Below are 27,710 nucleotides of genomic sequence, written 5' to 3'. Positions count from 1 at the left end.
GCAAAACTTGAGAGACTATTGAACACTGAAAACGAACTGAGGGTTGAAGGGGGAGGGGGGAAAGAGGTGGTGGTGATGGAGGAGGGCACTTGTGGGGAAGAGCACTGGGTGTTCTATGGAAACTAATTTGACAATAAACTACTTTAAAAAAAAGAAAAAGAAAGAACTATCTCTGGGACTTTTATACCCCCCCATTCTGATTTAAATAGATCTGGGATAGGCAGCAGGGCTCTCCAGAGTTCAGTAACACTACCCTAGGGCATGCTGCCTCCTAGAAAAGAAACAAGTTGTAATGAACAACTTGCTCCAGCTGACATCCCAGGTAGATCTACTGCTTTTTTAGAAATATCTTTAGAACCATGATATCAGAATCGCTTTTCCAAAAAACCAAACAAACAAGACAAACAAAAAACAAAACAAAAAAAACCCACCATCCATAGGGCACTTGAGTGTCTCAGTCAAGTAAGTGTCCAACTTCAGCTCCGGTCATGATCTCACAGTTCGTGGATTTGAGCCCAGCGTGGGTTGGGCTCTGCTGACAGCTCAGAGCCTAGAGCCTGCTTCAGATTCTGTGTCTCCCTCTCTCTCTCCCCTCCCCAATTGAGTTCTCTCCCTCTCTCCCTCTCTCTCTTTCTCTCTCTCAAAAATAAACATTGAAGAAAATTTTTTTTTTTAAACCACCTACATGAGGCACCTGGGTGGCTCAGTCGGTTAAACATCCGACTTCAGCTCAGGTCATGATCTAATGTTCATGGGTTTGAGCTCCGCATTGGGCTCTGTGCTGACAGCTCAGAGCCTGGAGCCTGCTTCGGATTCTGTGTCTCCCTCTCTCTGGCCCTCCCCTGCTCACACTGTCTCTCTGTCTCTCGAAAATAAAGAAACATTAAAAAAAAAAAACCCTACAACTTTTTATTTATTTAAACCTTAACCCTGAACATGATCCTTTTCAGGGAGGTGTCATTTTCCTACTTTATAGACAAGGAGACAGACTTAAAAATATTCAATAACTTGCCCAAATTCACAAAGAAATGAAGACTGAATTCTAAGAGGGCTTAAGACCTTCAAGGGCTCCCGCAAAGTTGGGAGAGAAATTTGAATGGATGATTAGGGCTGCTTTATGGAGGAAGTGACATGTGAGCAAGACAAAGCATGGCAAAAGGAAGGGTTAATCAGCAGAATGAAAAGCATGAATAAGATCAGAGATAAGACGTCACAAGAAATGTTCACAGAACTAGGCATAAACAGGTGGTGAAACTATGGTGCTTAAAAGCAGAACTGTGAGAGAGGCCAGAGGTCTACTTCAGCCCAGACTGTACAGGCACACGAATGCCAAGCTGCACAGCTGTCCTTGGCCTTCACAGGAGTTTTCCTAAAACAGAAATCCACTCAAGCAGATGCCTGGAAACCCAGCCTGCAAGGGAAGCAAGGTCATTATTTCCAACTTGAACCCACGATGCAGAAAAAGAGTAACGCAGCATCCAAAGTTGAGCTCTGCATCCAAGCTGCTGCAACGTCCACTGGGGTGGACTCAGGAGGTTTGAGTTTATGGCATCATGTACATATTATAAGGTAATAAAGCGAAGTTCATAAGAGCAAGGCTTTAGAGCCAGAGAAACCTCGGCTCAGACCCTGACTCCACTTTTACTAGCTGCATAAGCATGGGCATTTATTAAATTTCTTTCAGTCTGTTACCTCCTTCGTAAAATAGGGATTAAAATATATTCCTTATAGGGCTGTTATGAAAAATGATTAAGAAATGAATATGTTATGTGCTAATTAACATAGTGCCTGGTAAGAGAGCAAGCTCCCAAAAATAAGTAGCTATTTTTTCATTCATTCAACATGCTTTTATCAACCAAGCAAGCCCAGAGAAACTCTCCACGAAGTGGAGAACTTTAACATGCATTCAGAGGGATGTCTATTAAGCCCTTCACAAATATCCAAATTTGCAAATACAAGAGGGGGAGACTTTTTGCATTGAGTGGAATAATATGGGTTGTGGACTAAAAAAGTAGTAACTTTTCCTTTTATTTATAAATTGCTTCGGAAGACTGGGGCAGATTACTATATATAATTCACGGTGAGTTCTAGGAAGAAAAATATGTACCGTAACAAAACATAAAAACAAAATTACAAGCCTGTATAAACGGATGCATGGATGGCTCTCCCTACCAATCCCAGCATCCCTCTGCTTCCCCTGAAAAAGTGTCACTGTGATGCACTTCCACTGTATCTACAGGCAAGGAAAAGTTACCACTTCCATGATAGAAGCAGAAAATGAGTAAGAGTCTGTACAAGTATAGGTTCTAATAGGTTCAGCCTTGCCATTTACTTGGGGACCTTCCCTGGGCTTTCTCAAAGAAGATAATCTCTTTTTTTCCAGCTATAACATGAGACATAGGTAACAGCAGCTCAACTTTCAATAGGTTACCTCAGAAATGGAGCTTTTGCAAGTCCCTTCCTTTGGATGAGGACTGGGCACACAAGGCAAGGCCATGACAGGGAAAGGTCATTCTCTGGGGAAATGCAGAAAAACTCCCCCCAAACACCATGTACCTTTCTTCATCATGTCTCGGTCCAAGGCTACATTTCTTTGGGCAAGATTTACTTCTGATCGAAAATGGAAGCGCTTGGCTCGCTGTTCTTTCTTTTCAATTGCTTCCTACAAGGTACAGAAAAAGTCAAAGAAGTGACACAGGGAAAAGGAAAGTTAAATCACAAATGCAACGTAACACTTCAGTGAGAACCCTAAAGTAAGTCAGAAGAAAAAAGCAACACCATGCCTTTAATAATTTTTGCAGAGGACTGGATATTCACAATGACTGGGAGAGTATATACCAAAACTGCTATAATTTGTAATAATCTCCATGATTCAGTGCCTTCACTGGGTCTGGGGCATAGTAGGAATTCGATGAATATTTGTTGACTCAATGAGTAATAAATGTTTCAGTTCTCTGACATTTTATTTTTTATCAGCAATCATGCAAACAAATAACAACTGAACACTCTCCCTCCAATCTTCCAGGTGCAAAAACTGAGGCATAAAAAAGTCAAAAGGTGGGGCGCCTGGGTGGCTCAAGCGGTTGAGCGTCCGGCTTTGACTCAGGTCATGATCTCGCGGTTCATGGGTTCGAGCCCCACGTCGGGCTCTGTGCTACCAGCTAGCTCAGAGCCTGGAGCCTGTTTCGGATTCTGTATCTCCCTCTCTCTGACCCTCCCCTGCTCACTCTCTCTCTCTCTCTCTCAAAAATAAATAAAACATTAGAAAAAAAATTTTTTTAATTAAAAAAGAAAGCCAAAAGGTTTGCCAGAGATACTTTGGCTAGTAGGGGGCATAGATCTGATCTTGGTTCTATTTCTAGAAGCCCCACAACTACCACCCCCATTTCACATCATCTGTGAGCATGGTAATCACACCTATCACATTATGTCTGCCTGAGCAGTCCACTCCCTCAAACATTTTCCCTGTTTAAAAATAACACCAAAGCAAAGAAACTCTCTCCTCTATTCTAGGCTTGTGTCCATGGAATTGCCAGTTTTCATCTGTAAGTGACAAGCAGCACTGATACTTCACTGAAAGGCAAAATAATCAGCTTCATAAATTTTTCTCCAAGAGCTAAAATAAATCCAGGTCCAACTGTGGGTTTCTGATAGCTCTTAGGAACTCTTCACTAATTGTATATTGACTTTGCCACCCTAATTGAAGGTCTGACTCCAAGAAAGCCTGTGGGGACTGGTAAAGCAGCAACACTTTGTTATTCCCCAATAGTTATGCTAATTTTCTTCAAGGAACTCTTCCCCCGCTGGCAGGCCACAAACAACTAACCTACCTGCCCTTAGTAACAACTTAAGTATCAATTCTGGGACTAAAAGCATTTTCCCCAACAGGTTTCACAAAATGGCAAACTGTACGGGAGTAAGAACAGTCTACTTCTTTTTCAATTACAGTAAAAAAAAAAAATCTTCACTTTATTTTCTCAACTGTCTAAAAGATAATCAGTTCTTCTTTTGGCCTTTAAGCAATCTGACACAGACTGAGACCCAGATAAAATATAAAAAGGTGAGCAGGACATATTTATTTTTATTTTTGTTTTTATACACCCAATATAGTTAACAGTACTATTATTCAGAATCACAATTCAAAATTCGATTCTAAACTGCACACGTTAAAACCAGAAAGAATGCCTAAGTAGGATGTCACTAATTAAAGCGACAAATCTGTACTGACTGTTTATAAAAGGAAAAGAATAGGTTTGGCTCTGTGAGGAGTTATAGAAAAGCTGGTGATCCAGTGATAGCAATCACCGCATGAAAGGCAATACTCCCAGGAACTGAGTAATCCGGCTGGCTAGGCCTTCAAAGTTTAGACAGCCACACAATCAGGAAATCCTATTTTTCTCAGCCTGCAACCAATGAAGAATAAAGACATTTACTAACGGCCTACTATACGCCAGGTGCTTCTCATGTTTTGTGTCATTAAAGTGGGATCAGTATACACATTTTTAAAGAATGGACATAACATAAAAAAAGCATTCCCAGCACAGAACTTTCTCCAGACACGGTTAAGCACAGGCAACTAGGTACATGGATTTTATCTTGTCATAAATGTAGGAACACAAATCTACCTGGATGTTTTCAGGGGGCATGAAGGCATCGTTGTGTACCACAAAATTTAAGTTAAAAAAATGTTTTAATCCAGCAACAAAAGAAAAAAAGAGGGAAGGAATAACTGCTGTTCTACAAGTTCTAGAGACCAAGCTCACTGAGTTCACTTGCTTATCAAAATGAATAAATTATAGTCTGTCTTACCTTGGAGGTGACATCAATTCCAGTGATGAAGCTGCCAGCCTTGTTTTCATATCTTCTGCTTGTGTCCTAACATGAGGGGGAAGGGTGAGAAATGCTAACAGCAACTGAGGAAAAACTCATGACAGAGGACAGTTCCGCAACAGATTTCTTTGGGATAGTCATTCCTTTCACCCATCCTTCCTCACCGTGACAACCCTTTATTATGAGGAAGTCTGTCTCAGTGACTCTGGGAAGTAAGCAATCAACCCCTCTAACAAGAGGTCTTTTCCAGATCAGACCCTCTCCCAAACCTTAACCAGGTCTATTGGCTGAAGGTATTTATGTAAAAGAAAATCTACAGGCTTCCATGAAAAACGTCTGAGTAAGTTAAGGCACACTCCTTCATCTCCCCAACCCACATAGGGCAAATTCATCATGTGACGCCAGCAGGTGGAGCACAAGTCCTCACCAAAATGCAGAAAAGTCCAGACTCCCGAAGACCTCCTGGGAAAACAGCACAGTGCAATGAAGAGGCTGGGACTTCAAAGCCGAAGACTCAAGTCACAGCTCTGAGATTACATGACACTGTACAATTCCTCTGGTCTCTCTGGACTGGGTCTCCTCCACGGTGTCTGCCAACCTTCCTGAACTCTTCAACTGCTCCCCCATTTGCTTTACTGAACTTTCCATTTTTCCAACCAAACAATCTTGTTCCCATCTTAGAGCCTTTGCACCGACTGGGAACACTTTCTTCCAGATCTGCACACGGTTGGCTCCTCTTTCTCATTCAGGCTTCAGCTTAAACATCAGCATCTCAGAGTAATTCCCTGACCATCCTGTCCCACTCGGCTTCCTGCTCCGCACACCCGCCCTATCTTCTGCACACTCTGGCCCACTAACATGTTTTTACTTTCCTCGTAGCACTTACCACTACTAAAAATTCTTGATTTGTGTCCTCCAACTGAAAGCTAAACTCCAGTAGAGAGTTTAATCTTGATCTTGATCTTGATCAAGTGCCTAGGACTGTGCCTGGCGCCTTGAGTGAGGGACACAAGAATTACATGTTTGCACTGAATGAATAAAGGGCTGATACTTTCTTCCCCACTGCAGTGATACTTAAATACAATATGGCAAACGGTAAAATGCCACTACGTTAATTGTTGTCATTGTCACTTGCTATCTCTAGTGATTCTATCTTTACCTTTCCCCATAATTTCAGTCTAAAAGCCAGTCTTGCTGCCATGAGGTAAAAAGTAGTTCACGTTAGATGAGAAATTAAGTACGTGAGAAGAGCCATGCAGGCCTGAGACCAGACACAGACCCGCCAGACCAAAAGCAAAACGCCTCTCGCCACCCCCCGTGCGACGCAAGACGGACCACAGCTGGTTCGTTTATGTTTTGGTCTCAGGAAGGGGCCCCAGCGGGGGCCACGGTGAAGGTTTTGCAGAGCGGGTGGAATGAGGACAAGATTTGACTCTGAAGTCACAAAAGAAACACTTAATTTCTGCCGCTGACAAGTCCAACCCTCCAAGAGAGACCGCGAGTGCTCTGTTTAACAAACATCGGCTCCAGTGGAGCTGAACTCACAGGGAAACCTGGACACCAGCGTCACCCGGCAGTTCCTTCTGTTCCCGCCTGCCCCCCCCCCACCCTTTATCTCAAGCCCTCAGACAACCCCGGCCCCTCCTCACCCACCCCTGTGCACAGCTGGCTCAGACAAGCAGCAACGGGGGTGTCCTCAACTACCCCACTGCGCTCCCCCATCTTCTCCAGCCCCCTCAACACCCATTTCCGGGCGCCCTGGGGTCCCTTCTCCCGTTCTCCGTCTCTCCTCGAGCTTGGCGCCTCCGCCTGAGCGCTCGCTCCCCTCTCTCCGCTGCCTGCGACTTCCCCCAGCCCAGACGCCCGCCGCCTCCCCCGCGGGACACTAGCTTGGCGACCTCCTCCTCACACCCGCCCCCCGCCCGTACCGGGATCAGTTCTTTCAGGGAGCGCCGCACCGGCACAATCTCCAGCTCGCCCTCCTCCACCTCCATGGGCTCCGGCTCGCCACGCTCCAAACCAGAGTCCGTCTCAGGTGACGGGAGGCCCAGGGCCGGCCCCGCTGGGGCCTCTGCTTTCACCGATACTCGCAGGCCCCGTACGGCCGCCATAGCCGCCCGCCGGCCGCACCACTGAGAGCCCGCCTCGCACACCGGCCGCCTAGAGCGCCACCGCCACAGGCCATAGAGCAGCCGCAGCTGCTCCCTAGAGTGTCACCTGTTTCGGCTACAAGCCTCTCCCCCTCCATTCAGCGCTGCCGCCCCCTGGTGGCGGGAGGAACCCAGGACAGCTGGAGCGAGTCCTGGTAAAGAGAAGGCGGTCTCGAATGAGGGCGTGGGCGGGGCCTGCTTGAGGGGGCGGGGCCTGAGGGAGATCTGTGCGGTCCCCTCTGTGAGAATAGCTATGCCTTGAGCAGTAAACCTGTTACAAAAGGCAACTTTACTGAGCAATCATTACATATCAGTGTCCCAAGTTGAATTCATACAACTCTTTTGAGTAGGTGCTATTACTACCACCATTTCACACATGAGGAAACTGAGGCATAGAAATTTACACAAGTGTTTATTTATGGGATAAAACCTGAATCTGGACCTACTGAGTCCAGCTCCAGACCCCAGAATGAGCCTTGGTCTATCACTTCTGGGCAGTGTGTAGGTTTACAACATACTTGTCTTGAGAACTTTTGTCTCTTTCAAGTCTCCCAATGACTGGCCCACTTTACATGTATAAAAATTGAGACTCCAAGAGGGTAGCGAGCTGCCCAAAGCCCAGAGCTTGACCTGCAATTTCTTGACTCCCTAGGACTCTGTCCACTGGAAACTCCTGAGCATGGTTTCTTACAAGATTTCTAACACCCTGATTGGGAGACAGGGAGAGTCCTCTAGGCTTCCAGAGGGCACCACTGGTCAGTTTTTGCTTTGAGTCCTGATTTTTCACCTTCTTCCCTGTGTTACCTTGGTCTAGCTAGGTGTAGTACAGGCAGGGGTGGGGGTGAGAAGGAGGTCGCCAAATATCTTCCCACTTGAAGAGAGAGTAGGTGGAACTCTAGGGTCCCCCAGGCCCTAACAGCTCTGACCATGGAGGAACAAATAATTATAAACCAATGGTGAACATGACCAACATCAGACACACCTGGGTTTCAAACTAACTAGCTCTGTCCCTTGCCCCATGTGTGACTTTGGCCAAGCCACTTAACCCTTCAAAAATCTCAGTTTCTTCATCAGTAAAATGTGACAATATTTCTTCCCCATCCCCCAAAGGAGATTGTGAGGGTTAGATGATGTATGTAGATGCCGGACCCAACAGAGTGGGTACAACACATCCGTTTTTCTTAAATGTGTGCTGAATCACAGCACAAACACAAGGTGAGGCTCTTTAGAGGGCTAGTTTTGTTTGGTGACAGTAGTTACAAAGTTAGATTGAATGCATGGAATGCATATGCACACATTTTTAAGAACATTTCAAAGACATTTTGTACTTGGGGTGGCCAGCTTTAAATGAGAGTCACAGACCTCACCCGTACACTTATTTTCTAGGCCTGAAGGGGAGGAAGGTTAGGGAGAGGAGCAAGCAATCCTTCCTCAGCTTGGCCTCAGGAGGCCAGCAGAAAAAGCTGGGTAGGCCCTCTCCCTGCAGGATAGGCGTCTTGTTGCTTGAGGATTCAGGTGCTGCAATTCAGCACAGTTCAGAGGAAACCCAGTCCCCTGGTGGAGCTCTAGCTGGCAGGAGAATTAGGAATCCAGAGCAAACCAGGGCATCAGGCAAACACCAAGGTTCCTAGACTCCTGCCAAGAAAGCCCTTTGTGCCTATCCCTTTCAGGGTCATATAATTTACCCCCACCTCTTCACCTTCACCTCTGTCCTCAGTGTTAGCCTGAATTAGGAGGGGTAAAGAACAAATTTCAAAACAGTCAAAAAACATGACTTAAGTATAAAATGAACACATGTCAAAGTTTTTATTCATTGATTAATGAATTTAATAAATTTAATAAATAAATCAATAAGCTATGAAGACTAGTTCAAAAGAGAATTTGAGAATGAACACAGAGTTGGTCAGTCAAAGGAATGCTGAAATGAACTTTACAAGACAGGTTTATGCCCTACAAGGCAAGAAAGTGCAACTGTTGGGGATCCCTTTTCTACCAGACAGAAAATATCTGCATTGCTATTGGACAAGAATTATATACTTATTATAAGTCTCCTGTAAATTCGCTTCTACACTTATAAAGTTGTAAAATCCCCTAATCAATAGTAAGGCAGAAGTCAAGCAAAGTGACGCATCCCTAGAAAACCAGATGATACGCAGCTGGAACTGGCAGGTTGGACAACACCTGACGCTACACTGAGAGGGCATGAGTGTGGTTCCTTTTCCTGTTCCTTTTTTCTATGTTCAAGTCTGGATGACTTCTTATCAACAGAAAAACGAGGATAGTGGGACATTCTGACAGACAGGAGAGGGAGTTCCACGAAGGAAGTGATCAAGTGGCAAATGCAGTGGAACTTGCTTGGGTCTAGAGGTTTGCTGGCTGTTGGTAACCCTGAGGAGACCAATGTCCATGAAGGGGAAGGTAGATTAATGGTGGAATGGATGACTCTTTTGAAAAGTTTGTGAAGATGGAGGCTAGGGGACAAGGAAGGATATTAATTGGGTCTTCCACACGATTCCCTTTTTTTTTCTTTGACTGCAGTTGGCCACACCCTCTCCTTTCTTTCTCTCTTATTCAGGGAGAAGGGAATGAAAACAATACAAGCATACCTCTCCTAGGTAACAAAAGGAAAAGTCATTTAAAGGTAATACAGGCATCTAAGGTGAAATGAAATGCTACCTGAGAACTGGTAACGCAGTCCACTGACCTGATGTGATGCCTATTCAGAGATGTTCTTTAATGCCGTTTTAAATTGGGCAAACACAACCCCACGCTCCACACCCCCCAAGTTCATGTCTATCCTTGGAACATGGCAGGTTGTTAGGTAAGGAAAATTTTCCACAGTTAAAGGAAAGGTCATGAGGCAGCTGGCGAGGGAGTTGTACCCATGTCCCCCAACCTGCTACACAGGTAAATTCTTGACAGGACTCTCCGCCCTCATTTTCTCCATCTGACTTGACCACTCAGCATCATGGACACTGATGGCCACTCCTTAGTTCTTGAAACCACACACACTCTTCCATTATAAAGCCATACTTGGTTTTTCTCTTTCACCTTCCCTGCCCCTCCTGCTCCAATGTAGGTTCTTCCTCTTCACCCAGTCCTCCAGGGATCGATCCTAGACCCTCTTTCTTCTCACTCCCTGCCCACACTTCAGGCCATCTTATCACATCCAGGGCTTCCAATTCCACTGCCAACCATATCCAAGGACACCCACATCTCCATCTCTGGTTCTCCCCTCTCCCCCAAGTTCCAGACCCACATGTCTGACTACCTATTGCACCCTTTCCCTGAATATCTCAAGGCACCTCTGGCTTCCTACATATCCCTCATGTCCGTCTGCTTCTTTGCATCCTCTTAGCCACCACTCCTCAGCTTCTTCCATCCCAGCCATCATCATATCTTTTCTTGTCTGGACACTGCGGTGGCCTTCCTCCACTGAGTTCTCCATTCTTCTGGTTCCTCCCCCCCTCCCCCCCACCATCCCTGGCTACACTGTAGCCAGACTGATCCTTTTAGTACACATTATCCAGGTCTGCCTTCCCCTCCAGTTTCACTTTGCACTGCTCTCCTCCTCACTCCCAACATCTCCACTTCAGTTCTTGGTAAGCACCAAGCTCTCTCCTACCACAGGATTTTTGCACAGCTGCACCTCTGCTTGGAGCTTTCTTTCCTCCCCCTTGGCCTTGTTAGTTCTTCCTCAACTTCAGATCTCAGCTGGAACCTCTTTTTCTCTGGGAAGCCTCCCTAACTACTCTTAGAAAGCCACCACAACAAGCCTTTCCTCTAGGGCACTCCTATCAGTTCAAAATCATCCACACACAGACGTGGAAACTTGATTAATGTCTGTTGCCTGCAGTAGACCATGAAAGCCACGAGAGCAGGAATAGCGTTGATTTAGCTGAGTGTCTAACTCCGTGTCTAGTTATAGAAGGCCTTGGACATATACTGAAATGATGGACAGATGGGTGGATGGATGGACATATCAAAAGAAAATGAGGCTTTTGCCCACATTAGATTCAGAAACATGGAGCAACAGATCTAATACCCATCTGTACCAAATTCTAGACTGGGCTATTCATGTCAACCATCACTGTTTGTTAAAATCACCTAGATAAGGAGGAGTGCCTGGGTGGCTCAGTTGGTTGAGCATCCAACTCTTGATTTCGGCTCAGGTCATGATCCCAGGGTCGTGGGATTGAGTCCCATGTCAGTCTCCACACTGGATGTGGAGCCTGCTTAAGATTCTGTCTCTTCTCCCTCTGCCCTTCTCCCCACTTGCCCTCTCTCTAAAATAAAAAAAGCCACCTAGGTAAAGATACATACTTGCAACTGGTAGATATATAAGTTCTGGAGATGTAATACATAGTACAGTGCTTATAGACAACAAAACTATTAAAAATATTAAACTTGCTAAGAGACTAGATCTTAGTTGTTTCCACCACTAGAAGAAATGAGACTTATGTGGAAAGGCAATGTGCATTAGCTAGGCATTAGCTAATGCTACAATGGCAATCATATTGCAATTCAAATGTATCAAATCAATATATTCTACACCTTAAACATAGTATATTATATGGCAATTACATCTCAATTAAAACTGATGAAAAAACTTAAAAAATCACCTAGGAATCAGGGCCGTGAAACTATGCCGTATGAAGCTGTGAGGATGGATACATGAGAGCATACATTTGCATACATTTGTCAAAACTCATACAATGTACAACACAACAAGTAAACCCTAAAGTAAACTGTGGTCTTGCGTCAATACTACCTCATTGTTTGTAACAAATGTACCACACTAAAGCTAGATGTTACTAACAGGGGAAACTAGGAGGCAGGAGAGGAGGTTGAGAGGGTATATGGGGACTCTCTGTACTTTGCTCTCGATGTTTCTGTAAGCCTAAAACTGTTCCCAAAAATAAAATCTATTAATTAAAAGGCAAAAGTCCTAACACCCAGACTAGACCCCAGGCCAATTAAATCAGATCCCTGAAGGTGGAGCCCAGGCATCAGGGTGTTTTCAAAGCTCCCTAGGAGATCCTGGCCTGTAAGCGTGTTGATAACTACTATCTACACTGAATTGGGAATGGGAGGGGCAGACGGCAGCTGGGAGCCATCTCTCAGCTCCGAGATGGGGTTCCCAGGAAGGTGGGTGGATATTGGCACACCTTGCCTGAAAGGGGACGGGAACACCTGGGGACGGTCCCCTGGACTCTGGGGGAGACCAAGTACATAGGTTTAACCAGCGCCTTCCAGTGTTGCAGTTCCCCATTGTTCCCGTTCTGTTGCTTCATCAGAGCCCGATCCAGTCCATGGGGGGTGGACTCTTGAGGAGACCAAAGGTCTGTGGAGGGGGAGGGGTGGGCGGACGAGTGGGGAGAATGTCACAAGGCTCTCCATGCAGACTGTAGCAGCCAATTGCATGGACCACAGCTAGGAAAGTGACTGGTCTTGCAGAGAATGGGGACAGAGTGAGCCAGGCAGCAACAGGAAAGAAAGAGCCAGAGCAGAGGGCATCTGAGAGTCAAAGCAAGTGGGGCCTCCTCCTACATGCCCTGGAGTGTGCGGCAGTAGCTTTTGAAAGCCAAGGGGGTGGAAATCTGGGCTATAGCTACAGGGGAGGCCTGAGCTAGTTTGTAGGCTGAGGAGCTAGAAAAAGCCAGAGATATGCAGGCCAGAGAAGCGCCTCACTATGGATCAGGTGGAGAGAATGAGGCTCCCAGAAGGAAGCCCCATCTTGTGATTCAGCTCAGAGATGCTTTTTGAATGGTCTTCATCATGGTGAAACAGTCAATGTGCACATATAAGTTGAGAAAGTGACTCAACCCGTGGGTGAGGGCCCAATTCCAAGATTGCAGTCTTGTAGGAGGAGGACTGGACACCAGACCGCATGCCAAGGGTGTCTCAAGGACTGTGGGCCAGGGATGGATTCCTGGAAGATTCCTTGCAGATGGTGGGCACCTAGGCAGTGGGGAGGGCAGGGAGGCTGACCACAAAGCTGAGATGGGCTAATGACAAACTGGTCAGCTTGACCTGGGAGGGGATTGGCAGCTGCTCTGGAGAATGAGAGGATCCTGACTTTGTCCCCTGGGTTATCGTAGCTGGAGAAATAAATGAGTCTGAGGTCCCAGAGGGCAAAGCCAGGCCTGTGTATTTATGGGCGAGGAGCACTGGGCAGAAGATGGTCATTAAAGCCACGGCCACCCAGTCCACCAGGGAGCTAAAGTGGTGCAGGGAGTCTTTGCAGACCAGGGCTCTGTTCTGCAGGTGAGATGGAGGACAAGCCCTTCCTCAGACTCTTCTGGGCCTCAGTTGACCCCCAGGGTCCAGTACCACCCACTGCATGGCTCCTCTGGCCACCCTCAGCAGAGTCCCAACAGCCAGGGAAGCAGGCATGCTTGTTAGCCCAAGGACAGGCTATGTAGGTGTGTAGGTGTGTGTGTTTGTGTGTGTGAGACTCCATAATCTGTGGGGTGTTTATATGGGTCCTGGTATGTATCTGTGTCCTTCTAGGAAAATTGGAACCCTCAGTAGCCATGAGTACCCCTCCCTCTTCTACCTTAGGCTGAGACCATTTAGGATGAGAGGTATCAGGACAAGCAAAGACCAGACGAAGTGCCTGTGGGTTCCAGAGCCCAAAGAGATTCTCTTCAAGCAATCAGAGCACTCCAAGGGCAAATCCCTGACTGGTCTGTAGCCTCCAGTTGGACACCACTGGCTCAGTTGCCCGTGTGTTTTGGCTTGGAAGTACAGCCTCTGTCTCAGGTTTCCCTAGATATCCTTACCCTGTGTAGAGTTCTGGCAGCTGCTGTGGGAAGACCTGAGCGAGGGAGGGAAGAGGGTGGGCTGAGGACCTGGGCCCTAGTCTGGATCTTCCCTGACTTGCTATGTGACTGAGCGAGATACTATTTCCTGGGCCTCCGTTTCCCTACCACAGTGTGCCTCCTAGAGAGGTTGTTCGTGGAGAAATGGCATCATGCGCCTATGGTCCTATTCAAAGCTCTTATGCATGATCTGGCCTGTCATACCCAGGCCCAGGGCTTGGTAACCAACGCCAGGGATGAACCAGCCCCTTGAAGGTGGGACTGACTTTGACAAGCAGAGATAGGGATGGGGAAAGGCGGTGTTCTAGAGGAGTGGGTGGGGGTCTGAAGAGCTGTGGGGAGTAAGGAGTCAATGGAGTGTGGGGCATGGTTAGGAGAGCCTTCACAGAGGGTAGCAGGGCTGATGGCAGGGCCCTCAACTGGAGGAGCATGGAAGGGTTCTGAGAGGGAGAAGTATGGCCAGGTTGGTGCCTAAAGATTGTTCTGGCAGCCAGTCAGAGGATGGATTGGAGTCCTAGGGACCAAGGCCAGGAGATCGGAGAGGAAGTGAGGGATGATGGGGAAGAGCTGGGAACAGACCTACATATTGGTCTTGGCATTTGGGAAACTTCTGCCTGGCTACCAGCACCCCTCTTGGAGAGGGCTTGGTACAGTCCCTCCTGGGACCTTCACAGGGTGACCAGGAAACAGGCAGGAGAAACTTTGGTATCTATTTCTCAGAAAACCTGATCACCTGGCTGGGTAGCCTTTGGCTTTGGAGACTGGTTGGTCTCCAGTTTTAGCCAGCTGGGAACTCCGCAGACAGGTAAATACCAGTCATGCAGGATATGCTGAGCCCATAATCATTGAGGCTGGTTCCGGGCAGCTCCAGAGATAGAAAGCTCTTTTTCTTTTAAGGGCCTCCCTTGCTGAGTACTTTATATGCAGCACTGTATCAGATGTTTGGCACCAGGACTTCATTTAACTTCACAAGAACCCCCCCGAGGAGGTGCTGCTATTATCCAGATTCTACCAATAAGAAAACGGAGACTCCTCCAAGGCTTGCCAAAGGTCACACAGAGCTATTAAATGCACAAACTTGGATTCAAGCTCAAGGCTGTCAGACCTCAATGATGACTCTTCATGATGGCCATGGGGGGCCGACTATAAGCAGGGGGCTGCAGGTCCAAAAAGCCCAGAGCAGTGCTCAAGGCCAAGGGGCCAGAGTAAAGACCCTGGCCTCATGTCACAGGGACTCCTGTGATGCTCCACTGGGACTTTTGCCCTACGAGGAGCGGTGACGGCTCCCAAGGACCAGATCTTGGGCTCCCTGGGTCCCTGTGAAACATGAGCAGCCCATTGGCTCCTAAACATCCTGTTCTTCCCAAGGAAGGGCCACATCCTGGACTCCAGAGCCAGCCTTTGTCCCTCCCTCTCCCTCCTTGCCTCCTTCTCACTTCCCTCCAGAACACCTCTCTCCACTGTCCTGCTCAGACCCTTCCAGAAAAACTAGCAAAGCCAGTAGTCCAGCTGGTGAGAAAGAGCACACATCCTGATGTTGAAAATGTACACACGGTTTGTTGTTGTTGTTGTTGAACTCAAGAAAGGGCTTTTATTGTTTTTAATTCACTTCCTGGGAAGTTAATTTTTTAAACACTCTTACGGAGTTTGTTCATCCTTGTGCTACATTCAAAACCAACAATGCCAACCAAAACCTTCAGTGATGCGGTAGGCACCCCGTCCAGGCTCCCGTGGGCACTGAAGGTCAGGCCCACCTCTGAGGTCTGGGAGGGCAGGTCCCATTGATGTAGGCCCTTGAAACTCCCACCCTCTGGGCCCCAGTGTAGAGATGCTCAGGGAAACTTGTGGGTCTGTGATTAGCCTCCCATGAACTCTAAAAAAGTGTTCTTAAAAACAGTACCTAATTATCGGTGAAGCCCCGGCTTATAATGCCTCGGTGCGGAGGAGCCGGGGAGAAACGTGGTCCCATTGGGCCACATTCTGCTCATAGCCTTAAAGACACACAGAAACTATAGTACAGATGCATGTGCCAGTGCAAGACATGCAGGTGCGCTGTGTGCAGCAGATGGGCACGCACGCGCGCGTGTGCGTGGAGGCGCGACACATACCCACAGGCACAAAGATGAACGGGACACAGACGCTCCTCGAGACCAGCCTCCCTCTCCTTCTCAGCACCAGCCTTCCTGCAGCGGGAACCCCACGCAGGCAACTGAAATCCCGTGTGTGGCCCATGTTTTCAGGGGAGGTATCTGAGTCCTGCTTTATTTTCCTTTGGGGTCCATCCCGTGAGCATTGGGTCAGTAGATGCCAAGCCAGCCAGGCACGATCCCAGAGAGAAGATAAAGCCTGCCCCCGCAAGGCAGCTCCTCACACATGCTCCAGCGCGCCCGCTCTGAGCAGGCCGAACGTCAGCTGTCTTTGCGGGGGGGGGGGGGGCGGTGGCAGCATGCCCACCTCTCCGTGGCCACTTGCTAGCATGCACACCCCACCAGGGTCCCGCTGGCCACCTCCAACCCGGGCGGTTTGTCCTTCACTGTAGGAACGTGAGGGCAGCTTCTGGGGCCAGGTGGGCAGGCCAGTGTCGGGTCGGAGATTGGGTTCCAGTTACTTCAGCATCTGCAAGGCCACAGCCCTGTGAGTCCAGGGCCTTTGGCCGACAGCCCCTGGTGTCTCTTCTACAGGGGATCCACACAGGGAGGGAGTAAAGTGGGCAGGGAATGCGGGTGCTCCTGGCTCAGGCCTCTGCCGGGAGCTTTCAGTTAACCCCTTCTCCAGATGGCGCTGAGTGTGAAACAATCGAGGAAGGTCAGTCCATCCCACCTGGCTGCCAAATAATGACGAGGGTGCTGGGAACCACCCAAAGCTGTAGGAGAGCTTTTGACATGTTCCCAAGTAGGCCTTTACACCACCCACTCCTGACATTAAAAACTAAAGAAAAAGACAACAGAAAGGAATCTGAATTCTCCGGTGCCGGCCCCTGTCTCACTGAGGCCCAGGTATACCCGCTGAGGGCTCAGAGCCTCCATATCAGCATTCTCAGTGGCCAAGGGCTCTGGCAGGTGGCCCTTGAGGTGCGCAGGGTACAGACCTCTCTGTGCACGGGGCAACGGAGCCAGGCCGGCCTGGCTCCCAGGGGGCAGTCTCTGCTCCGGTGGGAAGCCAGGCCTCCACCTGCTACCTGGGTTTCCTACCCCCTGCCTTGCCAAGCAGCCAGGTGGCGTTTCTAAGGCACCATAGGTACCTCTCTTTCCCAGAGGATGGGTCCCACCAGGGAGAGCCAGGACAAGGAGAAAAACCTCATGGGAGCCCTGCCCCCCAAACCCCAGATGACAAACATTCCAATCCCGTCCCTGGACTTGCGCGCTGAGGTCATGCAGCATGATAGAAGGAGGAGGGCCGGAGAGGGGCCACGGTCCTCAGCCCCCTGCCCGCAGGGGCGGCTGTCAGCATGAGGGCAGTGGGCCTTTGGAGGCGTGGGATGAGCGTGCTGCCGGCGGCCCTGGGCGCATGCAGGGGCTCAGGATGCAGCCTCATCTTCTTGAACGCCGGGGAGCTCCAGGCTCTTGCCCCCTTCGCCACACCTGTCTTTCCTGTTCAGGGGACACCATGGGCAGAGGGACCTCAGGGGTCAGAACATGCACTCAGGAAGACACTCACACACACTTACACAGCCATTCCTTTCCACAGTTTCTCAAACACATCCCCCCACCCATTTCCCCAAGCTCACCTCAGCCTTGCCCCCCTGCACTGTGGTCCCTTGCCGGTCTCTCTACCCCCAGTGTCAGCCCACAACCCTCGGACAGGGCACCTTCCACCGTTCCCTGTCGCCTGGAGATGAAGTCTAGACTTCCCAGCCCAGCCTCCAGAGCTTCCCACAATCTGACCCAGCTGGCTCCCTACATCCTCAAGTACCAGCCTGGTCACAGGCCCTCCATGTTGGCCTAGCTCAGCCCCCATGGTCCTGGGTAGAGGGGCTTTGGCTTTGAATTTTCTTTGCTTTGGTCACAGGGAAGAGTCTACCTACCAGTCTTGGAATTTTGTCACATTTTGAATAGATTCCTATATCTGATTATTCCCCTAAGATCTTTCTTTTTAAATGACCAATGAATAGATTCTATTAATAAATGATATTTAAAAAATCAATCCCATTTAAATCTACTGTAGAGTCTCACCAGTTATCCCAAAGCATAAAAAACAGGGTCTGTCAGGGTACCTGAGTGGCTCAGTTGGTTAAGCATCTGACTTTGGCTCAGATCATGATTTCACAACTAACGGTTCGGAGCCTGGAGCCTGCTTTGGATTCTACGTCTGCCTCTCTTGCTGCCCCTCCCTCCCTCCTTCTTTCTCTCTCTCTTTCTCCCTCTCAAAAATAAAATAAAACATTAAAAACTTGAAAATAGAGTCTGGACACCTGGGTGACTCAGTCAGTTAAGCGTCCAACTCTTGATTTCACCTCAAGTCATGATCTCATAGTTCATGAGGTCGAGCCCTGCATTGGGCTCTGAGCTGATAGCGTGGAGCCTGTTTGGGATTCGATCTCTCCCCTCTCTCTCTAACCCTACCCCACTTGCTCTCTCTCTCTAAAAATAGACTTAAAAATAATAAATAAAATTAAGAATTAAAAAGAACAACAGAGTCTGTCAAGGATAAATGTTGGGACTCTATAATGAAGAAAAACCTGCTTTTCAAAATGAAACTTGGGTGGGGGGGGGTGCCTGGGTGGCTCAGTCGGTTAAGCATCCGGCTTCAGCTCAGGTCATGATCTCACGGTTCGTGGGTTCGAGCCCCGCGTCGGGCTCTGTGCTGACAGCTAGCTCAGAGCCTGGAGCTGCTTCAGATTATATATCTCCCCCTGTCTCTGACCGCCCCCTGCTCGCACTGTCTCTCTCTGTCTCAAAAATAAAGACAAACCAAAAAAAATTTTTAAATGAAACTTGGGCCAGAAAATTATAAAATTTTATAGCTGAGAGGGATTAAGCCCAATCCTCTCACAGTTCAGATGAGGAAACGTGTCCATAAAAGGACAATGATTAATACAACATTTCTCAGTTGTATTCGTGGGTCCCAGTTTTGTGCCAGATGTAGACTAGGCGTCTTTAGCTTGTGACTGCTTTGTCCCAGCCACAAGGGGGCGCTGACTCACAGGCACTGAGCTAGGGTACCCAGCTGTCTAGGTTTGTTCATTATGGTGGTACTTATTATGCCTTTTGTCCTGCCGTAATTAGTAACAGATGCCCCCTTCACTCTCAAAAGTAGCTCTGTTTGGAGATTAAATATGCGATCCTCGACATTAAATCCAATTCCAGCATCGAGGCCTGCATACCTAGGGGAACCCAGGGAACCCCTTCTCCAGGTCCTGGCCACCTTACTGAAGAGACAGGGAACTGAAAATAAGCTCAGTACTGTCAAGGCGTCTCCAAAGTCCCACCCCGCCCCCCAACTTCCATCGGCCAGGAAGTGTGTCCGGTGGAGGGCAAGAAGTTGGTGTATGGACCTTACTGAGTGCAAGCAACCTCTGGCTGGAGCAGACCCCAGCTCCCCTGACACTTCTGAGGAGCCCACTTACAAAACGGTGGCCTCACATGAAGCCAGCACAGCACAAGTGGTGCTACTCCTTCCGGAGACGCTGAGGTACCTAGACAACGTCTGGCACTCACCTCTCTAGGAAGCACGCCTTTTCCACGCAGTGGTGGAAGGGGCGCAAGATGGGGGGCGGGGCGGGGGAGGGGGCTGCACAATGTCTCCTCCCTGCAGCATCCTTCACAGGCCAGAGGGAGGCAACCAGGGTCCCAGGACCACCTTCTGGTCCAGGACCCCTCATGATTTTCTCTCTGCTGGTCTGCACACAAACTCCAGCAGGCCTTGTTGGCATCCCAAACTGACTTTTATTTTAACGGAAGAAGGTGGAAAAGCTGAGAACGAGGCTCACAGAGGTTTGGGGAATTGCTTTTCTGACCTCTCCTAGGAGGTGGTGAATGCACATGCCTGGTTCACAGAAGGGAGCCTTCAGCAAACGGGAATTCCTCTTTCTGGCCCTATCAGCCAACCTGTCCATACTTACTTGCTGGACAGGCATTTACAAAGTGATGACTGAGCGCATGGCCTCAGCAATGGCTGGAGGGAGCCTGGCCTTCCCGAGTGCGGGAAGGCCACTAACGATCGCCCAGGCCAGGAAGGATCAGCAGAAGTGCCCCTCCTTCCGCAGACAGGCAACCTTCTACAAGGAGCAGACACGAGGCCTGTCTGCAAACCTCAGGTGAGCCTGCCTTGGGCTGAGAACAGAGGTGTAAACAGGGCCCTCCTCTGAGACCTGGCAAGTCTCTAGGCTCCAAGCTCAGCCTGCACAGCCCAGTGACAGTGAGAGTCTCGGGGACATATCACAGCCCCCACCCTACCCCAGGGAGCACCTTGCAGGCCTCAGCCTGCCGGTACTTACGATAATAAGTTTCCTGGAGCAGACATAGATCGCTCTTCCCTCCGAGCTTGGGGCTCAAATGGGTTCCCAAAGGAACGCTTTCTCAGCATGGACTTAACCAGGATCTGGGGAGGACACGCATGTCAGAGTGAGGAACACAGAACTCCAGGCTCCCAGCCACACTGGCAGCCTCCCTCTGATTCCCTAAGGAGACAGCTCCCAGGTGGCCCTGCAGAAGCTCCCTTCCGGTCAGCAGAGAAAGGAAGAGAATTCCAAGCAGAGGAAATGGCAAGAGCATGAGGGGTGATGGATAAGGGACAATTCTGGGAATGGTGAGGAGCTCGCCACAACTGGTGCCTGGGCAGGAGCAGTCCACGAAGGGTCTGGAATGCCAGGCTGAAAGCGGGGCCTTTGTCCTGAGGATGTGGGGACTGCGATCGGGAAAGGGCGTACAACTAAAGTGGGGGCATGGGGTGGAGGAGAGGCTGTGCCGGCGGAGCAGGGAGGGAGCCGCACAGCAGCCTGGGGGAGATGCCTGGACAGGCAGGCGCCTTGGCACCTCGGCTCTCTGTGTCCCTCCTCCTGCAGCAAGGACAGGTCTAGGCCGCTGCCTGCACACACACACTCTTACAAACACATGCCTGGTTCTTCTACTTAATTCATTCATTCAATCATTCATTCATTCAATAGCTAATTTATCAAGGGCCTAGCATATGCCAGACACTATTCTAGGCGCAGGGGCCACTGAGGCAAAAATTCTTGCCCTTATGGAGCTTATGTTCTAGTTAGGGGGACAAGCAGTCAATAAGACAAGTCAATAGAATATTTTTGAGTTAGTGGTAAGGGCTAAGGAGAAAATAGTAGAACAAGGCAGGAGGATACAGAAGGACAAAGAGGAGATGGGAATTTTTGATAAGGGGCCAGGGAAGGCTCACTTCTCATGGAAGTGACTTTGCAGTAAAGGCTGGAAGGGAGTGAGGAAGTGAGCCCTGTGGATTTCTGGGCAGGAGCACCCCCCAGGGGGGAAGAGAAGTGCAAAGGTTCTGGGGCAGCGGCTTACGCGGCACGCGGTTGGAGCTGAGCAAATGGAGGGAGCAGGGGAGAGGCGAGATCAGCTGGGGGTGAGGGGAGGTGAGCAGGCCGTGCAGGGTTTTCCAGGGAAGTGAAGGCTATGACTCCTACTCTGAGTGACATGGGAGCCTAAGTGAGCAGGGTCTGAGAAGAAAAGTGACATGATCAGTCCCTGGGACTGCCTGATCATGCGGGTGATGGTGGACACAGGGGACAACTTGAGAGGCTACTCCAGTGGTTAAGGGAAGAGACCGTGGTGGCTAAGACGAAGGAAGTAGCAGTAGAGACCCTATGAGAGCTGACTGGTTCCAGAGACCACAGAGCCCTGGGGCTCTATAGAGCATAGGAATGAGCGGGACTCGGGTGCCAGGTCCCTTGGGCCTGGGCCAAGCACAGAGGGCTAACACACATGGGCCTGATGCCACCCACAGCACAGGTACCAGCTCTCTCTTTGCCTCATGCTTACCCTGACTCGCTGTGATACCTCAGTGCAGGGCAGGGCATGGTTCTCAGTGTCCCAAAAAACCCCATGTGACCATGAGGCGCTACATGAATAACTTCCAACAGTTAACATGGAAGAGATCCAGAGGCAGATGTGAAAAAGTAAACTGTGAGAGGAGAGTGGAGGGAGCACATGGGTGTGATCCAAAGGGCTCAGGGCCACCTCTCCAATTCAAAAGCTTCCTAGGCCTTCTTGCTGTCATGTCCTTGACACCTAGTGTGGTGCTTGGAAGCAGGGAGGGAAGAAAGGAAGGAAGGAAGGAAGAGAGGGAGGGAGGAAGGAAGAAAATGTTTCTTCCAGTCACAGTGAATGACACTCGGTGAGGGCAGTATATTTCTTTAAATCACTCAGTCTCGTCACCAAGCCTCCTGATCTCCCTACCACGAGGCTGAATAACACGGCCTCTTTCCCCACTGCCCTCCAGCAGGGCCTCAGAAGATCAGCATCGGGGCTCACTGACTAGATGGCCCCCTGTCCCCTCACAGAGCCCAGCATAGAGCGTCTCGGGCAGCGGCCATGCCCTCCTCCGGCACTCCCAGGATAAGGGAGTCTTCTGTCCGTCACACCCTTACCACCGTGGTCCAGCTGGGGATGAGCTTGACCGAGTTCTTCACCTCCTCCTCGGTCACCTCCACCACACTGCAGTGTTCCTCCTCTGAGGGAAGGGGCTCCTCCCCACTCTTGGTCACCCAGGGGTGCAACTGGGGAGTTGGGAGGAACACGGAGAGGTCAGACACCCAGTCAGCAAAGAATACCACAGGCCTCCTACCAGCAATCGCCTTAAGGAGACCCAAAGCCCATAAACCCCCAACCCCAACCCAAAATATATATGCCTTGGTGTAGGGCTCTCTAGAAGGAGACACTGAGGCCTGTTTTCTGTGTCCAAGACCAGCCCAGCCCAAGACCTCTGGTTTCCCAACCTTGATGTCTGGCACCCCAATCCTTGTTTCAGGATTCTTGTCTAGCATCTTCAGGATTAAGTCCTTGAGCTCCTCACTGACCTTTGGCCTAGACGTGGGGAGGGAAGGAGATGAGGGAGAGATAGTTAGTGAGGATTCTTTCCTGTCCACCTCTCCATCCCCACGTGCTCTGGGATTCCCTGAATAGTACATGCCAGGGTAGAGACAGGCCCAACCGTCATTTCTTAGAGAGCACAAAAAACACCCCAAGGTATCGAGGCAGAAGGGGAGAGGTTCAGGCCAAGTAGATGGATATCCTTCTTTCCTAAATAGGAAATAAAGCCATCTCCTCCAGAGGCAGGGGCCACAAATACAAATGGGGCCCAAGGGTACTGGACACTCTCAGTGGCAGAGAAGGTGAGAATAATGTGAGAAGAGTCATTTAATGGACACCAGGGGCCTTCACCCTGCTCACCATCTTATTCTCTCCTGCCTGGGAGGAAGCCAGGAAACAGTCTCGTTTAACAGAGGAGGAAACTGAGGCCCAGAGAGGTTAGCAGGTTGGCACATCGCTACCCAGAAGAGTGAGGGCAGGGATGAGAGACTGAGGGGAAGGGAGAGCAGGACTCTCAGCCCCACATTAGCCTGGACTGTTTCTGCCCAAACTCCAGGCTTCTTTGCTATCAACATTTTTGGGAAGCCCATCTGTCCAAGCCTGCAGAGAAGAAACTCTCTCTTGGGACTGTTGACCTTGGTTCCCTCTGCTGTCCTAGATACTTAATCCCGTTTAGCATTGCTGGGATGGGAAGACCTCTGGCAGGGGTATAGCAGGAGGAAAGCTACAGAGACAGGCGAGAAGGGGCGGAATCTAGTTGGCTAGTGCTGTAGGGGAAGAGGTGGCAGAACCCAGACATCCTGGAATGCCAGGGTGAGGGAATGACCTCTTCATGTGGGCTTTGGGGAAGCCTTGAAAAACTTTCAGCAGGAGATATGGTGAGATTTGTTGTGCTTCATCAGGGTCACCCTGGCCTGACTGGGCTGGGCTGGGCTGGAGGGAGGCTGGCAGCAGGGAGACCAAAGAGAAGGTACTAGACAAATCCAAGGATAGAACCAGTCAGGGACACAGGTGGCAATGGCGTCAAGATACATAGAAGAGGTGGACTCAACAGCGCTCGAGGCCCAGACAGGGAGTGGGGACAAGGGAGCAGGAATCGCTGACGACAATGCCCAGGCTGGTTTCTGACCTGCCCGGGGACTTTGATAAGATGGCAGAAGGGCCTGAAAAATAAGGAGCCATGGTAGCCAATATCATAATCAGAAGAACTACAGATGAGCAGGGAGACTTCTCCAAATAGTCCCTCTAGACTCAGGGACCCCAGTTACGAATGAAGGGATGGGGAGGAGGGAGTGGCTTCAGATTCCAGACCCCCTGATAACTCTCCTCTCGAGTCTCCACTTTTCCATCTATGAAATGGGGAAGCAAACTAGTATCCCACAGCCCTCCTACCCCATGTGAGGAAGGCAGACATTCCCCATGATTCCAGGGAATCAAAAGGCAAATGCTTTTCTGTAACTCAGGCATGCCTCCCTGGGGGGTGGGCAGAAGCCCCCTTTCATGAGCAACTCACTCCTCAGGAAACACAACAGGGTCATTCTTGATCTTCTTATGCAGGGCCAGGATGTAGTCATCGATGAACGGGCACTGTGGAGTGGAGAAGCAGACAAAGGATGCAGGCGCAGGGCCTCGACTTGCCTTGGGGGACTGACCCCATTACTTGGTGTGGCCAGAAGTGGGGGGCAGCTCTGGGCTCCTTAGTAGAAGGGGAAAACCCTGTCTAACTTGTTCAGGGCCTGGCACACAGTAGGTGCTCAACAAACACTATCTGAACAAGTGAGTCACTGAGGGAACTATGAGGCTGGGTGTACCCACTGACCGCGGAGCCATCTGCAGAAAGGCTCCCACTCCCAGGGCTTGGGGTTTGTGAACATGTTCACTGAGATCCCCTTCCGGCTCCCAGGGTAGTCAAGTGGAAGCCCCTGTGGACAGGGATTTTAGCCAAGTCAGTGTTGAGTGTTCCCAAGGCCCAGCCTAACCCAGAGCAAGAGTCAAGGACAATCTGCAGAATGAATGAATGAATGAGTGAACACGCGAATCAACAAAAGAAAGAATGGCATCAGGGCCAGAAGGACAGGGAGCACTCTGGCGGGAAGGTGGCAATACCACCATCTACCCATCCCATTGGGTGTCTGCTGTCCTGGGACTCCTTCATATGAATCACCTCCCACGGGTCAGGAGAACACAGAAAAAAAACCTCCTTTCCCTGAGTCTTCTCTGAGTTAGGTGGGCCCTTTCAGAAGTCACTTTACTTTAGGACCAAAAGAAATGACAGCCTGCAGCAGCCATTCGTCCTGGTTCAGCTAGGCCCCACCCATGGTGCCAAGGGGCTGTGCCTGTCCAGCTCTGCCAGCCCACCCAACACTCACCTTGCCATAGACAAAGCAGTATAACGTGACTCCAGTGGCCCACACGTCCAAGGCCTAGGAAGAAACAGCTCACGTCAGTCCCCCAAAAGGAACCAACACCCCTCGCCTAGCTCCCGTGGGCTATGGGAGAGGGCATGCTGGGAACCTCCTTCCTCAGTCATTTATTCACTCAACAAACCCTCCCAGTCATTTATTCCACGCCTGACCCTGTGCTGAGCACTAGGGACCCAGGGATGACAAGAACAAGGCCCCTGCCTCTCAGGGTTTTCACGCCCCCTTGTAACAGACCCATACCAGATACATTTTCAACTCAATAGATGCAAAGTTTCCTTCACCTACAGGGTCCCATTTGCTGTACCCATCATATAAATGCACCCCAGAAACCATGCTACGTACTGAACTTATACTCACTAAACTAGCTTGTTGTCCCTTTTCTTGATATTCCACCACAGAAGCCACCATCCACCTTCTGGCTGACACCAGAAACAGCCCCTGCCCACACTAAGGCCCTGGCCCTGGGACACCTCCACTGCTCCTCACAGCTCCCACCAGATCCTGGGATCTAACGTGTGTTCTCTCTACAGTTTCCCCCTCTGAAACCCCACCTCCTCTCCTGGTCTCCACTTTCTCTCCTATGTGAATGATTTTCAAATGTCTCCCTACATATTCCTGCCACAGGGCACTCAATCTGAATCCAAGCAGGGAACACCAGACAAATGCAAATTGACATCATTCTACAAAGTTACAGGACTGTTCTCTTAAAAAATGTCGAGGTCAGAATAGACCAAGAAAGGCTGAGGAACTCTTCTGGATTACGGGACCCCAAAGAGATGTGACAAGGGAATGCAGTGACTAGCCTTGGATCGTATTTTAGACTACACACACACACACACACACACAAAGGCATTAAAGGACAGTATCAAGACAACCGATGAAATCTGAATAAGGTTGATTAGATAATAGTCTTCTATCACTGATAAATTTCCTAATTTTGATGATTGTACTGAGGTTATGTAAGAGAATGTCCTTGTTCTTGGAAAACACCTGCCGAAGTATATCATGATAAAGGAGGACAATGTCTCCAACTTAACTCTCGTATTGTTCAGAAAAATGTAATGAATCACACAAATATAGGGAGAGATGGTAAAAAGGCAAACAGGATAAAATGTCAGTAATTGGTGAAATGGGTAATAAGATACATGGGGGTTTTTTTTTTTGTATTATTGTACTTTTTTGTAAATTTGGAATTACATCGAAATTAGAAAATTTTTTTAAAAAGCTCTGTGTACATCCCTGGCCTCTCTGGAGCTCCACACCCACACACATGTCCAAATGCTCCCTGACTGTTGGCTCCGTGGCAGGGGCCCAGTGAGGCAGCCAGCACTCCACAGCTGGGAACAGCTCCCCGTGTGACCAGGGGGACAGATGGAACTGCAGCACTCTGCTAAGAAAGCTTTGCCCACTGCCTCCATCAGTTAGGAGGGAGCACAAACCTCTGGGCTTTCTCAGCTCTGCCCAAGACCCATCATGCTCCCTTCCCAGTGCCCCTCAGTGCTCTTATACATTCTCTGGTCTCCATCTCATGCTCAAATCCTCCCCACTCTTCAAGGCCTAGGTCAAACCCTGCCATCTGCAAAAAGTCTGGGAGGAGCCTCTAACTTCTTCCCAAACATGAGCTCTCCTGCTCTTTTCACCATCTCCAGAAAGACTGAGAGCTGGGCGGTCTGGGCTCTGTCTGTTCCACAGCCTAGCCCAGTGCTCCGCACAGAGAAGCGGGCAGAAAATATCTGCATTGGAGACCTGGGGCCATCTTGCTGGAAAAATGACAGGAGGCCAAAGATGGGGAGTTTCTCAGACTTCAGGAGGCAAACAGAAAGGAGAGGACTGTGTTCAGTGTTCACTCCTGAGACATAAGGACCCTGACACCCTCAGGTTGGAAACAAGGCTCCACTGCAAACCATTCCACCCCTCCACCCGAATGCCAACTCAGCCTAGGTCCTAGAAGCCACCTTCCCACTGAAGCTCTGGCCGGAATCAGAAATGGCTTCGGGGGCCATGAATGCTGGAGTCCCAGCAGTGCTGGACAGCTGAGCGTCGTTCCCCTCAAACTGGTTGCTGACTCCAAAGTCGGCAATTTTCACATGCCCATCATCGCCCAGGAGCAGGTTGGACGGCTTGATGTCCCGGTGGACGATCTTCTGGCAGTGCACTGCAGAAAAAGGCAGCTTGAGTGCTGGTCTGGGGGGCCACTGCCTGGAACCCCACACCTGCCCTCGCCTGGCCAGGGAAGCCCATCTTTAACTCTAGGCCAGAAGGAGCAGGGCTATGTCAGCCCATGCACACACTCATCTCAAGTGGACCTCAGAATTCAGGGCCCTCTGCTCCACTCTGCAGTAGAGACACCAAGGCCAGCCCAGACTGTCAGAAGCAGAGCCAGGACTGGACACAGGAGTCTTTGGACTCCAAGTGCAGTGCTGTCTGTGGCAATCAAGACACCTGTTGCTGAAGGGGGGGGCGTCAGAAGAAATCAGGAAG

At 49.7% G+C, this 27,710-nt stretch overlaps 2 protein-coding genes and 1 long non-coding RNA gene across 7 annotated transcripts in view; 1 reads left to right on the top strand and 2 right to left on the bottom strand.

Annotated features, from left to right (window-relative positions):
• The window catches only part of NCBP3 (nuclear cap binding subunit 3), a 41,703-nt gene extending 34,706 nt beyond the window's left edge, over positions 1–6,997 (bottom strand). For all 4 annotated transcript variants that reach the window (XM_029929249.1, XM_029929250.1, XM_029929252.1 and 1 more), the window contains exons 1-3: positions 6,759–6,997; positions 4,810–4,875; positions 2,557–2,662 (exon numbers count right to left, since the gene is read on the bottom strand). In XM_029929249.1, coding sequence (XP_029785109.1) covers positions 2,557–2,662; positions 4,810–4,875; positions 6,759–6,941 — 355 coding nt within the window. In that variant the 5' untranslated portion in view covers positions 6,942–6,997. The remainder of the gene's footprint in view (positions 1–2,556; positions 2,663–4,809; positions 4,876–6,758) is intronic.
• Positions 5,024–5,892, top strand: LOC115282992. The gene is made up of 2 exons (XR_003904836.1): positions 5,024–5,123; positions 5,212–5,892. It is a non-coding gene; the product is annotated as an uncharacterized LOC115282992 (long non-coding RNA).
• An 8,372-nt stretch (positions 6,998–15,369) lies between the features above and the next one.
• CAMKK1 (calcium/calmodulin dependent protein kinase kinase 1) overlaps positions 15,370–27,710 on the bottom strand; it is a 28,077-nt gene continuing 15,736 nt past the window's right edge. For both annotated transcript variants that reach the window (XM_029928590.1, XM_029928589.1), the window contains 7 exons: positions 27,185–27,384; positions 25,176–25,229; positions 24,320–24,393; positions 22,713–22,800; positions 22,365–22,493; positions 20,241–20,344; positions 15,370–17,394 (listed from right to left, as the gene is read on the bottom strand). In XM_029928590.1, coding sequence (XP_029784450.1) covers positions 17,322–17,394; positions 20,241–20,344; positions 22,365–22,493; positions 22,713–22,800; positions 24,320–24,393; positions 25,176–25,229; positions 27,185–27,384 — 722 coding nt within the window. In that variant the 3' untranslated portion in view covers positions 15,370–17,321. The remainder of the gene's footprint in view (positions 17,395–20,240; positions 20,345–22,364; positions 22,494–22,712; positions 22,801–24,319; positions 24,394–25,175; positions 25,230–27,184; positions 27,385–27,710) is intronic.

Source organism: Suricata suricatta, chromosome 17 (assembly GCF_006229205.1).
Source record: "Suricata suricatta isolate VVHF042 chromosome 17, meerkat_22Aug2017_6uvM2_HiC, whole genome shotgun sequence".
Taxonomy (NCBI): Eukaryota; Metazoa; Chordata; class Mammalia; order Carnivora; family Herpestidae; genus Suricata; species Suricata suricatta.
The sequence above is the reverse complement of the archived record's forward strand: the minus strand, read 5'-3'. Positions and strand labels throughout refer to the sequence as shown.